Source organism: Anopheles coustani, chromosome 2, assembly GCF_943734705.1.
Source record: "Anopheles coustani chromosome 2, idAnoCousDA_361_x.2, whole genome shotgun sequence".
Lineage (NCBI taxonomy): Eukaryota > Metazoa > Arthropoda > Insecta > Diptera > Culicidae > Anopheles > Anopheles coustani.
Window position 1 is genome coordinate 11,895,208 of NC_071289.1, and position 14,895 is coordinate 11,910,102.

A 14,895-nucleotide genomic window follows, 5' to 3' on the forward strand; every position below is an offset into this window, starting at 1 on the left:
ATATCTCTTCCTCTGCTCGATTGTGTGACGGATATGCTGTTATCATAAAGGCAAATAAACGATTCAGCTGCTTAAATGCATCAAGCGTTGGTTACACCACTTTCTGTATTTAAAACAAAACCAGCTGAACGATGTTCCCAGCAGAAAAAGCCCAACACACGTATACGAGAGCAAGAAGACCCGATATCAGGGCATAAAAACTCACACACAGCTTCCCACTGGACGAGAAACTTTTGAAACCGGGACTCCTAGAGAGGCTGACACTGGGTTGTCTAGCTGGCTGGCTCGCAATAGTGTCATTATCCACCCGCTTTAAGAAAGCATCCGCTCAAAGATAAGGTGATACAGAGATAGCACTTATCTCCTCCTTTATTTAGCTCTTTTATGAAGCTAACGAGTGTCGAGGTTTTTGTCCACGGCACTCGAGCAAGTGGCCCTCGTTAATTATAAAAGAAGAAAAGTAACCGGAACGGGAATGAACTTCGGAGCAAAGGGAAGGTACATACCGGTCCGTGGTCGCCATTGGCACCGTTCGCTCGCTAACTCCTGACGCACCTGGAAAACATTGGTACCGAGTGAATTTACGCGACGTGCAGCACTAAACCCCAAACGGAACAACGCGTCGCCGATAACGAGCTGGGTTAATCGTTTGTATTTTGCTTTAGAAAATGACGGCAATTAACCAACTACAACGGGTGGAATGCAGTTTTTTCACCCGTTACGAAGTAGTTGCACATGCAACACACATGCAAGCAGCTACGTCCGATGTTTAAACTTTTGAAAACCCTTACCGAATTGATTAAACACGCTTTAATCTCTCTTGCTTTCCTAACATTCAGCTTGATTGGTTTATGCGATATTGCTCAGATTATTAAACCAACACTTATTACCTGACGGATTGTAAGAATTGTTGGATGTTTTAACTTGATACAAATTTAACCGCGTACTTGCATGGATTGCGATTGAAATAAACGTTGAATTTGTGATAAAATTGTTAATATAGTAATCTAGAAAAAAAAAGTCCAAAGCTACAAAGACCGCTATGCGAAAGTTGAACCAGGTTTATTTTTCATTTACCAGATCATTTTGCATGAAATGTACTGAAATGAAATGAAAATGATCTCATTGTCCAGCGAAGAAAATATGAAAACTGTTTTTAAAATTCATCTACAGTGACACACTTTTCTCTCATTTTCGATGGAACCTATTTATGAAAACCTCATCCTTATCTATGGTATACATTTAACACATTATCATACCTCAACATGTTATCTCTTACGACATTCCAACGATGTTTGTGGATACATTCAAGTTTGTTGTCGTCCTCCCTTCTTTACTTTCCCATCGTTGAATTACTCACCTCACCTGTCGTTGCCCCGAGCTACGGCATGCACCGTATTCCGTAAACGATATTTTCTCAACACTCTTTTCACCCATTTTCTGCGTATCACCTTCGTTTATACACTTTAAATTTGTACCGTTCTATTTAACGTAGCTTGCAACCCCGGTACCGTACATTTTCTTTACAGGCGGGCGCGAAAATAGCCTTCCATTTCGTGTCAGCCGGACGGGGTGACAACCACTTACTTACTATTAGGCGGCGCCTACTTTTTTTCAAAAGTATTTCTGCAAATCTTCACCCGTCGCACGGCCAATTTCACGGCATGAGTGATGCACCGCTTTCTCGACGTCCTCATTATCGTCCTCCATTAGTTCCGCCAGGAATGGAATCGTTTCCGGTAGCAGCGGTGCATAGCTTTCGCCCAGCTTACGCGCTATTTCCGTGCAGGCCTCCAGAGCGAACATTCTAGGGTTGAGAAGAAACGGTTCGTAGAAGAAGTAAGTAATTATGTTCGCGTGTAGTTGAAGAAGTAAGAGATCATAACTTACCTCACTTCCGGCTCGTTGTTTCGCGTCTTTAGCAGCACCTGATAGTTAAGCTGACGCCAGAGCGAATCGTCCATCACGGCGACGGCCATCTGGGCGAGACAATCGATGACCAGTGTGCGCACCTCGGTGACGTTCATAATTAGCCCATTCTCCAGCTGGTCTGTGATCGGCCCGAGCAGCATATCGAAGCGCACGGCGTTGATGAAATTCTGATTGTCGTACAGCACGATGCAGTACAGCGTCTTGAGTACGTACCGGAGCAGCGTCACATTTTTCGATTCGAGCGCAAAGTGCAACTCCTCCTCGTGGCCCTCGCCACCGTCGCCGACCTTGGCGCTGTTGGTGGCGTTCAGCAGTTTGGCCGCGATGGTGACCAGATCGCTGGCGAACAGTACGAACAGCGATTTAAGCGCCTCCGCCACGTGGGCGCACACGTTGAAGAACGTGATGGCCCGATCGTTGCTGGACGATTCGCGGATGGACCACTCGAACACCTGGTAGAACAGTGGCCGGAAGGTACTCTCCGAGAGCTTCAGGATGAGCACCACGAACGCCCGGATGACGTGCGCTTCCGTCGCATCGATCGCCGCCAGCGTGAACATGTCCGAGGCCGATTGATTACAGCGGAACTGGAGCACTGTCAGGAATAGCTCGGCCAACTCCCCTCGGATGGCGGTGAAATCGGATGACTTTAGCTTGCCGAACGTGGTCGAGAGAAGCTTCATCAGTGGCCCGACCGCGGACAGTTCCCCTTCACCCACCAGCTCATGGTAGCTTTCCTCGATCGCTGGGATCATCACGCGCGGCGCGATAGTTCCCGCCAGGTTGTTCCAAATCAGCGCCAGTCGGGAGAGCATATTCGCCGACATTGCGCTGTCGTTGCGCTGTTCAACAAGGGCATAAAGCTGCGACAGCACGACCAACATGGAGCACAGATACGGTGAAAGGAAGCGCGACAGTGTGTCGACTATTTTTACCATCAGCAGCACAATGCTGTACGTAAGCATATCGACCGGATCTTCCGACCTGAGCTGCGCATTGAGGAACTTGTTCACCATCGGGACAAACTTTGGCAGGAAGTTGATCGAGTGCGGCCCAAGATTGCTGCATAGCTCACCGATGCACAGGATCAGCGAGGCGAGGACCTGCGGGTTGGGGTTTTTCTTGTACCCGTGCAGTTCCGCCACGAGATCGGCCAGCACCGACTGGACCTTCTTGGTGGCGTGCTGTGTGAGGATCTTTGAGAGATGGCGCAACGATATGTAGCACAGCTGTACGATCACCGACCGCTCGATAGTCGTCCCGACGACCGACTCCTCTTCGTGCAAGTGCTTCACCAGTTCCATCAGTGGATCGAGCAGTTGCAACAAACCCGGATGGTGCCGTTCCTCGAAGTAGTCCTGCTTGTACTGCAGCTTGTTGTTCAGCAGCTCGAGCACCTTCCGGCGGACCATCAGGAAGCGATGCTTCAGCAACCCGTGCACGACGATTATAAGCGTGTCGGCCGACAGAAGCGAAATCGTACCTTCCAGAATGTCATAACAGTAGGTCAGCATTACCCGCCAGTACAGCGGAATCTTTTCGTCCGCTTTCTCCGCCTTCAGCCTATCGATCGTCTTCGAGAGGTCCTTCACGTACGTCAGGATGCCGACGATCAGATTCTGGTAGTACTTCTTCATGCCGAGCGTTTCCTCCTTGTTCAGCTGGGCGATCTTGTTGATGACAAACACCGACGACACGAGCCCACCGACGAATTGCACCAGCGCGTACTTAAAGTGCCGCAGGTGACGATTCGTGTGTGCCTTCACGTTAAAGATGACCGTATCGGACATGTCCACCTCCATCAGCTCCTCCTCCTCCTCCTTCTTACGCTTCTCCGGTTCCATCGGCAGCTCGCGCAGATAGTCGATCAAGTTCGTGCAGGTTTGAACGATGACGGTTGGTTCGAACTCGCGCGCAATCAACAATGCCACCTCCATGCGTTTGGACAGCTCGCTCGTCGCCAGTTCCGCTTCCGCCCGCGACTTGCCACGCTGACTTTTCTGCTCCGCCTTGTGTCCTCCCTTCATAACGTCCGATTCGATCAACACACCCAAAAACACCCACAGATACTCGTTGGCGCCGAGCGTCTGGAGCAGCTTCACGTACAGCGCGATCCGCCGATGCTCCGGCACGTCCAGGATGATGTCGGAGAAGATCTTCAGTATCGGGATGACCTGCTCTTGCGACGAAGACTCGCTACCGGCAATCGTCGGCACGATCGTCTCGATGGTTTTCGAAATGATCTGGAAGCTGTACGCATCATCCTGTCGCACGATCGAGGAACCGACGAAAGTGAAGATTTCCATCATGTTGTGCAGGACCTGTTCGGGCACGTATCGCGCCACGTGGCCAAGCAGCAGCAGCGCGTGATGATGCGTTTGAGGATTCTGCGAACCCCGAATGCACTGCACGATCTGTTCCACCTTGAACACGGTGCCGACGTTGCCGAATACTCGCGCTACGTCTGTCGATCCCTCGAGCGCTACCTGTTGTTCTACCTTCACGATGCAGTGCAGCAAAAGCGAGAGTATGATCTGCTTCACGTACTCCACCACCGATTGCTCCTCAAAGTCGAGACAGTACTTGAGGCACTCGAACAACTTCGGCACCAGCAGATGGGCATTTTCCAGTTTTTTCTTGTTCTGCAGGTGCTCTAACAGCGTCACGCCACGTTTCCACACCGCGGTGGACAGCACCCGCTCGCATGGTGCGACGGCAATGATCGAGTTGCGTAGGGATTTGGCCGATCCGACCGTCGTCGGTTGGGAGGATTGGTTGCTCATGTCTGCCACCAAATCGACCGCCAGTGCCGCATCGATCGTGCAGCCCTTGAACAGCTTCGCCGTGGCCGAGTTCGTTTCCGGGTGCTCGGACAGGGCGGCCGCTTCGACGATGTGCAGCAGGACGCGCTTGGCGTACGATTTCGGCAGCGCCTCGAAAAGCTCATCGGCGAGTGCCTCGATCATCAGAATCGCCGGAGTGCAGTGTTTGCGCCGCCCCGGCACAACCATCGCCTTGTGGCACTGCAACGCGACCGTTATGACGCGCTGACAGATCTCGTTGCGCATCACCTGCTCGGTCACGTCCGCCGTGTACCTTCCCAGCAGGATTTGCAACATTTTCGACTCGTACAGGTCGAACGTGAGGCGCGCCTTGTCGCCATTGACCGCCTCCAGGATGGCTACCACTTTCGTGGCCGGTCGGACCAGCACAAGCGGATCATCGAGTAGCTTCACCATCTCCACGATACCGGCCGCAATGTAAGCCGGCGTGTTGGGGTCGTTTAGCCGCTCGATGAAACTCTCCAGGATCGGTTTAATGGTCTTTCCCTTTTCCCCTTCCCTCATGATGAACAGGACCATCGAAAGCTGCTCCCCGTCGATCGACAGCTCTTCGCGGCGCTTCAGTAGACAGCGCAAAAATACCCCGGTAGGCTTCGACAGCCGATTGCCAGCTCCCAGCTGCATGATCAGCTTGATCGTGCTCATCACACACTCGCGCACCAACGAACATTCCGACGTAAGCGCAAGGATCACGTTCGTGAGCGCGTTAAACGTGATCTCGCAGCCCTGGTCCACCATCTGCCCGAGCATCGTGTTCGTCAGTCGTATTGCGCGAACCTGCAGCTCCAGGCCGATGGAAAAGTTCGACGAATCCTCCTCCGCCGGCAGATCACTGGGTCGCTCGATCAGATGCACCGTATAAAAGTGCGACAGAAACTCGACCCTCGCACCCAGTTCGGGGTACAGCTGGGTGAGGAACGTTTTCAGCAGATTGCCGAAGATCGAACGCAGATCGGTGAACTGTGGATCGATGATGCAGTAGCGCTGGAGAAGGTCACTGAAAATGCTCAACTGCAACCGCAACGCCACATTCTGCCGGTCGAAGTTCATGTCGACCGTAGTTGGGTCGAGCCGGATGCGCTCGATAATGTGCCGGATCGGCACGGTGATCAGGTCGACCGGAAGTTTGCCCGCCATCAAGCACTGTATGTCCGACGACATGGCGTACTGGAACCGGTGGCCGGTCAGTTGCTTGCGCGCGTAACGCAGCACACGATCGGCCTGATCGACGGAGCACGACGATGGGAGAGCGGACGAGAGGAGCAGAATGTTAAAGCACACTTGCACCGGATTGGTGCATTGACCCGTTTCCTCCAGCGTCCGCAGCAAGATGTCACAGTTCGCCGTGCTACCGTAAAACGCCGGAACGAGGAATTTCTTGGAAAACGGCGTCTGGAGCAAAAGCTCGACGTTCTTCTGCCCCACTGGGTCATCGCCGAGTTGGAAAAGCAACGGATAGAGTGCAATGATCACGCGGTTTATGTTGACGCTCGTGTAGATTTTTTCGTTGGTCAGCATCGCTATCACCCGATGCGTCACCAGTTTCCAATACTCCGGATTCGCGGCACACTTGAGCGTCAGATGGTTCAGCTTGGTAACCAACGCGTCCGCGCCCACCGTCGCCAACAGTTGAGCCGGGCTGAGCCTAAGCACTTCCTTGACTACGGCACAGCTGTCGTCGTCCAGTCGCTCGCTAATACTTTCACGCAGCAAATCCAACCGTCCGCGTCCCTCCGACGTCAGCCTTTCGAAATTCTCGACGATGTAATTTACCGCATGGCTTCGCCGATCGGCGTCATAGTGGAACAAATTCTCGAACACGAACGCTTCGTTTTCATCGCAGGAGGCTTGGAGTAGGAAACCTGAAACAAAACGCAGTGCGCGTGTCAATCTTAGCAACCATCAAACGAAGGTGAAATATTTCGAAACCTACCCAAAACGTTCTTCAAAGCGTTCCGCTTCCGGTGGGAGTACTGCTCCTGGCCTTTCATGGCCCGTTTCACGACCGTATCGAACGGCGTCGGGTACTGCCTTTCAAGGCTCTTTAGAAAGTCCGAATACCACCGGGTGACCTTTTCGTGCCGGCTCTTGAAATTTTCCTCCTCGGAATCGCTGTCCAGGTTGATCGTTTCGTCGTCATCGTCGTCCATCGGTTTCGGCGATGGTTTGTTATTCTCCGCCGTCGACTTCCCCGTTCCAATGTAGGAATCAAGCACACATCTGCAAAGGGATAAAAAAGCTGTAGTGTATGATCTACCCGCAAATGTCGTTTTCAGCGAAACCCACTGAATGATGTCTTCTGCCTCCGTATCGGTCAACGCAATCTCCAACAACAGTTGCTCGCATATCTGGCTGTAGAATCCGATCGAGTGGAACGACTGGCATATCTCGCCGAGGGACGTCTCCAGAATCTTCCGATAGCACACGAGCACATCGATACCATCAGCCTTCACCTCGCTCAGGACCTGCGGGATCCAGTTGGTGCGGATCAGGCGCTTCATCAGCTTGTTCGGAATCGGTGACAGGCGCTCGTGCTGCGTCTGAAAGATCAGCACCAGCAGCATGACGGCGTTGGAACGCTGAGTTCCTTCCTCCGCGCAGCAAAGCCGTTTGGTGAGCAACTCCAGCGTATCCACCGACAGGGCCGTCTTCGTTACCAGCTGGCCAACGATCATGTAGCAGGCGGATGCATAGTCGATCGCGTTGGACGCGAGCCCGGCTGCCACCGGACGCAGCACCGCAACCACGTAGTTTTCCGTCACGCTCTCGACACTCTCCAACACGCCGAGCGTGGTGCTACAGAAGAAGGCAAACATGGCCTGCAGTGAGTTCGCTTTGCTACCCAGCTCGGTGGTTGCCTCCATCAGGAACTTGCCGTACTGCTTTAGAAACTCTGGATGCGCAGTAAAATGTTCGATGATGATACGCTTCGACGGCGGAACACCCGCCTTGCCGATGGGCTCCAGAAACGCCAGCTGGTCGTTCGTTGGCTGGAACCGGAGAGTTTGGATGCAGCGCACGAACATGCGTGTCTCGTGGTACGGGAGGATAAAATTGACAAAGTCTCGCCGATTGAACTGATGCACATTGAACCGTCTGATAAGCCACTCCAAGCATTTGTGGGCCGGCTGGAGCATAAAGTACGGGCTGAGGTGACAGAAGAACTTGCGCACATTCGCATCGAGCATCTCGTTCAGCGTCTGGTCTTCGACGGACCGCTGCAGATCCATCGCGTTGCGGTCGAACAAAGTCTCTTCGAAGCGGGCAAACGCTCCGTTCAGCTGGATCAGTTCTTCCAGCCCGCTCAGCCCGATGTCGAAGATCACTTCGCGATCCTTCGTGGCGGCCTCCTTGCCATCGAACAAGATCGATGCTGTCCGCCTGCTTTCCACCTGCACCGACGTTTGTGGTGCCGCCAAACGCTGCAGCTGAGCTGCTAGGCTTGTAGCCATGTTTACGCCACGGAAAAGGTAAACTTGAGCAAAGAAAACCTCCCAAAACACTTAAAACACTTCAGTTTCAAATCGACATGCGGTTCCCGGTGTTTGATTCGCAAGCACGTGTTTTTGTTTAGATGCGTTTTTGACGTATGTCGAGGATTTTGACATTTCACAAAAATAAACAAACAGCTCTGATTGGCTGCCACGAACCGGGAAATTTTGACATTGGTTTGTTGAGCAGAGGTCATCAAACCGGTTATAAAAATATTTCCAAAACCGTATGAAATGTTTCATATTTTTTAATTTTCAAATCAACTTTTCCGTTCACTATTTATTAAAAAGAGTTTTAAGGTAGGAACTTGTTAAGGTAAGTTTTGCCACGTCTTTTAAAAGAGATTTCAGCATCCTTTTCAAGCACCAGATCATTTGGTACACTTTTCATGTGAAGGGCGTGTTGACTTAGTTTATGTATTTATTTACCCGATTTAAAACGAGAATAAGTAATTTTCAAACCAAATATACTGTTTGAGATAACATTGTATCATCGCGAAAAAAGGAATTGGTGTTCTACATCGGTTATCTACATTTTCTTGCCTTTTCGGGACAAATTAAATCACTCTAGCCTCAGTCGGCGTACTAATCATTTCTATCGATAGTGTGTCAAAAACCTGTGCAAAAAAGTTGTTTGGAAGCCATGAACTTACCATGGTGTCTTAGTGTTGTTTTCTTAGCCCAGCTAACAATGGCGAATACAAGAAAAAACACTGAACAAAAGAAACGACTCTTTGCAACAAATGGAACAATGTATTTTAGGAAAAACTAACCGAACAGGAGAATGGAATGAATGAGATGAAAAAGTTCAAACGAAAAGCAAAAAAATGTAAATATTACAATCCAGCAGATTTTTTAATTTACCTTGGAAACGCGCATTCTTTGCGTAGTAAAATTTTAAAATTATGTCTATAGGTTTCATCAAAAATTTACAATACACTAGGCGTCTCCATTGCAATTTTTAAGAAAAATAGGTTTCTAATTATTATTGGTGCATCTGATTCATTGTTATTTTCGGGTATTGTGTTTGTTATTTCCAACACAACTGCAGTTTGAGCAAGTTGTGATAAACTAAATTTAAAAATACAATCGATTATTCATACCATGCTCGATATCGTTGACAAATTTGATTCGCATTTAGAAGCCCTCTAACTGCCAGGAACGAAAGCAGTAGGCACGCCCAGCACGCAGGATAATTTACAAGATTAAGATTACATGCCCCATAACACTACCGCACAGATTGTCCACCAGTGTATGTCCCCCTGTTTACTTCACTTGCTTTGCTGTATGATCCTCTCTTAAGGAAAATTCGAGGAAACCCTGTGTATTCATCCGGTTGCAAACGGATTCCACCGGAGAAGGAGAAACTCACAGTGGCTCAGTGACTTGTTCTGTTAAACATTTTTGACGCGTACCATCGTCGTAAATAGAATTATGTTTACTCCAGTTTTCCTTCCCATATCCCTTCCTAAGATAAAGATATTATGCAAATTATTTGCTTTTTCACACACAGTGAGAATGTGTTTAGGGTCCCGGGTTCACTCGATTGTCTTGTGCGATACCGGATCCTGGAGAAAAAAGGGAACGAATCGTGAACCACCGACGCAAACCGGAGTTTCACACTCCAAAGTGTCACCAATGCCTTGGAAGAGTGTTGATTTCACTTTAAGTTTAATTCAACCTCCCACGTTCACCCCAAATCGCTGGAATCAACCTCCGCCAACAAGAAACGCGAACCAGCCCAAAGACAAACTCTCCCGTGACGTTGCTACTCCACGACATTATTTGGCCCTGTTCTAGGAACGCAGGAAAAAGGAAAGAAAAAATAAGAAATACGGTCACCATTGAGAAGTTGTGTAAATTGATGAGAAGGCAATATTATGCAAATTTCATTCCAATTGATGTAAAAATAAAGTTGCGAAGAAAATTGCTTTAGCGATCCCGAATGGAACTCGATTTTGGAACGCGTGGGGATTGGCGGAACGGGATGCTTCCGTTTCCGCCTCGTAAGTCTCATTTCCCGGAAGTTTACGCCGAACGGATTGGAGGGGGAATGCGACCGGGGTCGCATGATAAACTCGTCGATTGTATAGCAGCATATTGAACAGTGTATAAATTGAATCTATACCGAAAATTAACTGATGGTGGAATCATTTGAATGTAAAATATGATTTACTGATAGGACGTGTAAATCGGTGTCATCCGATAAGTGGCTATTTGACCGTAAGCGGGACATAACCTTACAAGTAATCAATAGTTCAACAAACAAACATAACATTATATGAGTAAGCTCGTTAAGAGATATAAGCTAGCAATAAAAGTATTTCTATGTTTGGCAATATTCCGCAAAACAAACAAGTTTAGAATACTTCAAAGTGATTTCATTTTAGGGAATCTCTTTAAGATCAGTTCATCGAAATCCAATTGAAATATACCGATATTTAATGTTGATCTAAATATAAAGTATTAGATCAACGAGAGGCCTTTGTCGATTGTACGGTTTACTTTTCCAAAACATACAATGAATACGTTCATACTCGAACACTCACATGCGACTCACATTTGCTTGAATTGATTGGCTTTCGGGTGTGTTTTCTTTGCAAGAAGTTCGACGCGAGCCGAGAACCGCGTATTTGCACAAATCAATTTATTTTGCAACGCCATCCAAAGTCACAACCTGGCCGCGGATTGAACCGTACAGCGCTTTCCCGCAAACGGCTGAGATGATGGCAATAAAATCGAATCGAAATATCTTCATAATCAATTCCAACGAGCTTCCAGCAGGTTATTTTTCCGGCAACCTGCCACGTCTGCCATACAGCCCCGGTTGTAGTGATTATCTAAACCACAAACGGGTGACAAAACGCGATTCACACGTGCACCGGTAGCATTTGTGTGAGGACACAAACACAAACACAAACACACACAAAAAACACTCCTCAAACCCTGGTTCGAGCGAAATTGTTCCCATGCATTCAATTTACTAAACGATTTCGCACTTCCGCCAGTTTGGTTTTCCCATCCTTTTTTTTCTCGCTTTACCTTTACTCCACAAATTGAACGACGCGATCGTGGGGGAGGAGGGTGCCCATCGGTGCAGGCAATTTCAACTTTCATCGGTGCAGACAAAAAGAAGGCAGCAAATGTTTTCCCATTTCCACCGGGCCGACGACCGGTTCCGGGCTGGTTCCAAATTGGTCCCCACTGGATCGCGTCGATATCGGGGCTAGCTGCGATCGACGGCCATTCGCAATATCTATAAACCAATTTATTCTACACCGGGCGGGACGATTGTTTTTCCTCCACAACGACGACGACGCCGACGACGACACGTTCCGTTGCCGGAGCAAAGTTTCGATAGTCACCATCGGAACGGACAGTTCGAATAGCAATTCCAATCGGAAGTGTCCCGCCGACGCACGAGAGTGTAATCGAGAATCATTTTCGTGCGCCATTTTCATTCCCATCGGAAAAACCCCAATCGAATGATTTGTTTTTGTTTTGCATTTCCCACTCGTTTCCTGCTTTTTTTTCCCCCTTAACGTCCCATATTCAAAATTTCCCTCTACCATCGTTTCGACCAGTGTAAAATTTGGGGAAAACTCCAATAAAAAGATCCCGGGCTCGTTGCCCACCTTTCCCACACGGATGGGAATTGGCGAAACGTTTTCCCAGGAGGTTCACGATTTTCAATTTGCCTCGAAAGCTTTGTATTGTTTCCAATATTTTCACCCGCGATTAAATATGGCAGCGTGTGTCGGTTTGCGGGAAAAATATAGGAGCGTGATAAATAGCCCTTGTACCAGCGGGGGGAGGAAGGATTTTGTAGATTGCAGCCCGAGTGCTCAATGCTGGCTCTATTGTGCGCTTATCAATTGATTTCCGCCGGTTGTTTTTCTTGTACCGATTTATGGCGCTGGTTTTGTGTGTTGGAATGATTTATCGCATATTTTCATTAAACTCGTTTTCATCGGGGATACAAGGGCATAAACAATCGTTTTTGATATTCGTTACATGATTTTAATGAAGGTATAGCTTGTTACTTCAGTCACAATATGGAAAATATTTAACTAAAAAATTAAAAATGTTTCGTGCAGTGGAGAAACACTAAATCGATAAAAAATATTAAAAATTGGTTGTATACGATAATGTAACACATGATGTGCGCGATATTGAAGAAAAACTTGCAAAGAATGAGTAAAAAATTGTTTACAAATGATCGAACAAGTACCTCGCCGTTCAGGCAGTAACAGACAAAGGCCATCAAAACTCACTGAACGTGACAGTAGCCCAATGCCCAGCGGACCTCCGTTACTTGCTGGTCCCACGGGCAGGAGACATTTTACCCTTTTTAAATATTAATCAAATGGAGCAGAAAGCTAGAAAAGTAAAATGGAGCATCGCTGAAAACTATATTCAAGAGGCAATTTGTTTCATCGAACTAAACAAAACGGAATATAAGTTTCATGTGATCATTTAGAATGAACATAGCTTTACTTCCTTTCTTTTATTAAATAAATTGTGTGAATTATGCCCCCAAATTTAATTTTAAGTACGTCGACCATAAAACAGTTTTAAAAAGTTATGTAAATAAAGTGATAAGAAGGAAAACATTTTTCTAACGCACATAATAATTGGAGCTTAATATTCTCCCTGACTCGAAGAAAATGCGAAAAATTTAAGAAGGTGAATTGCTTACCCTCACCATCCATCTCCATTCTACTTAGTTTAACTAGAATCCAATAAACTGTCAAGGTGTGTCCAAACAAACCCCAATAGGGTCGATTTCCGATATCGTTACTCCCAAATCACCAGTAATGGTATTTTTTCTTCGTTGTTGCTTAGTTCTACTCACTTTCCTCCTCCTTTACATACGAAATGTGTCACGTTCTGTTTGCGCTAGCTCAGGCACATCTCGGGCACGATGGAGCATCCCTGGCCGGCTTCGCTGTCGAACGCCATTTCGTTCGCTCGTGTCAAACGGTTGAATGTGAAAAATCGAGCAGCAAGTCGAACAGCAGCAGCACCAGCATCGCCTCAATGGGGTACGGGGGTTTTCCATTTAATATTCATAATTCCACTGGGTTAGCCGCAAACGTGCGATCGCACCGAGTGGAAAACCGATTGACCGACCCCGGCCCCGAAGATTACCGCAACCAGCGAATGCGCTAGTCCACACTGGTTGATTGCTTGATTTCGACGAAGGCAATATGTTTATGGACCGGTTGTCAAGGGAAACCGTGGGCTCATCTTTGAAGGAAAGGTTAGAAAAGAAACGTAGCAACCCGCTACTAAGGCATCCTCGTCGGCAGTCGGTCCAAACGGATAAGAAGAAAACCCCCTCGAGAGGCCTCAACCAGGAGCGAGGGAAAACTGTCATCCACTCAAATAAAAAAGGGTTTTTTTCAAGCCATCATGTTTTTTTTCTCTTCAGACCCACTGGTTACACTGCGGGAAAGACACTCCGTTGATTGGCAGGGGACAGTTTCCAACCACCCCCTATCTGTTTCCCGCCCACGTTCGTTCGATTCGATTTTCCGTTTTGTATCCTTTTCGTTTTTTTTCGCAACTTTGTCCGTGAGAATGGCCCCCCGGGAGTGTGAGGCAAAGGCCGGCCCTCGAAAACGATCCCATAAAAGCGAAGAAAGGTGAGCTGATCTTTTGCCCGTGGTGAAGCCGCAGTGAAGCTTCCAAGCCAAGAAGGACACCGTGGCGGTATCGATGGTACGATGAATTATGCATCCGTCAAGGAACCAGTTGCGGTCGCGTTTCGGGACGGCAACGCAGCGGGCGCGTTTTCAATAAATTGAAATCGTGTCAAACGATTGATGACGAGCGACGGTAAAGGATTCGCTTGCGATCGTAATAATTCGAATCCAAATCGAGCGTCCCTCGAGCGACTTCGGGCACGGTGAAGCTGACGCGTGGATCGGGGTTGGCTAAACCCGGCATAAAGAAAATGGCACGGACGGCGGGCCGATGGAGCTAAGGTAAATTTGATTGGTTTTGATGCTTGATTGAACACACGTTCAGGAGATTGATATTCGCATTTTTATGATCGAACGAAGGAGTCAAATTTATTTCTCGCTCGCTGCAGATATTTGTCGTAATGTCATTGGTTTTCTTTTGAGAGTATGAATAAATTGTGGTCGGCAAACGAGGGTGCGAGGGGGATGGCGTTCCCAGTCCATCATCCGTCACATGGACATATCCTGCGCGCTGGTGTGGTTACATATTTATCGTCTTTGTCAGCAAACATGATGCGGATCTCAGGAGATTTCGCAACGGGTTGTGTGTGCGTGTGCCGTAATTTTTCAATTTTACCAAATTGACACACACGCATCGCCTATCTGCAAATTGTGGATGGGCCATAACTTCTTTGGACGCGCAAGTTTTTGCACAGTAAATGTTGTTTATAAAGAAAAAGCGCAAAATTCTAAAATAAACTACAACGTTTTGTTCATCTATTGGAAGCTAATTTTCATTGTTATGAAGGTTCCCTATGTTTGATTATTTTTTTTTAACGATCCAGAGCATTCTAAAAAACGTTTCTTGAAAAAATGCCTCAACTCATAAAAATTGAGTAGGTCAGAGGTGAGTAAAAGTACTTTCTTAATACTCACAATTAG

At 47.9% G+C, this 14,895-nt stretch overlaps 1 protein-coding gene across 1 annotated transcript; it reads right to left on the reverse strand.

Moving 5' to 3' along the window:
- Window positions 1–912: 912 nt before the first annotated feature.
- Window positions 913–8,228, reverse strand: LOC131262944 (HEAT repeat-containing protein 1 homolog). Its single transcript, XM_058265048.1, has 4 exons — window positions 7,062–8,228; window positions 6,709–6,995; window positions 1,891–6,637; window positions 913–1,807 (listed from the first exon to the last, which is right to left on the reverse strand). The coding sequence occupies exons 1-4, from the start codon at window positions 8,225–8,227 to the stop codon at window positions 1,615–1,617; spliced, it is 6,393 nt and encodes a 2,130-aa protein (XP_058121031.1). The 5' UTR covers window position 8,228; the 3' UTR covers window positions 913–1,614.
- Between the last annotated feature and the right edge of the window lie 6,667 nt (window positions 8,229–14,895).

Bases quoted from the DNA above. Each gene is read 5' to 3' on its own strand.
- LOC131262944 (XM_058265048.1), bottom strand. From the start codon at position 8,227: ATGGCTACAAGCCTAGCAGCTCAGCTGCAGCGTTTGGCGGCACCACAA. The intron at 6,638-6,708 runs GTAGGTTTCGAA...GTTTTGTTTCAG, and splicing joins CGCTTTGAAGAACGTTTTGG to GTTTCCTACTCCAAGCCTCC. The intron at 1,808-1,890 runs GTAAGTTATGAT...TCTCAACCCTAG, and splicing joins AACAACGAGCCGGAAGTGAG to AATGTTCGCTCTGGAGGCCT.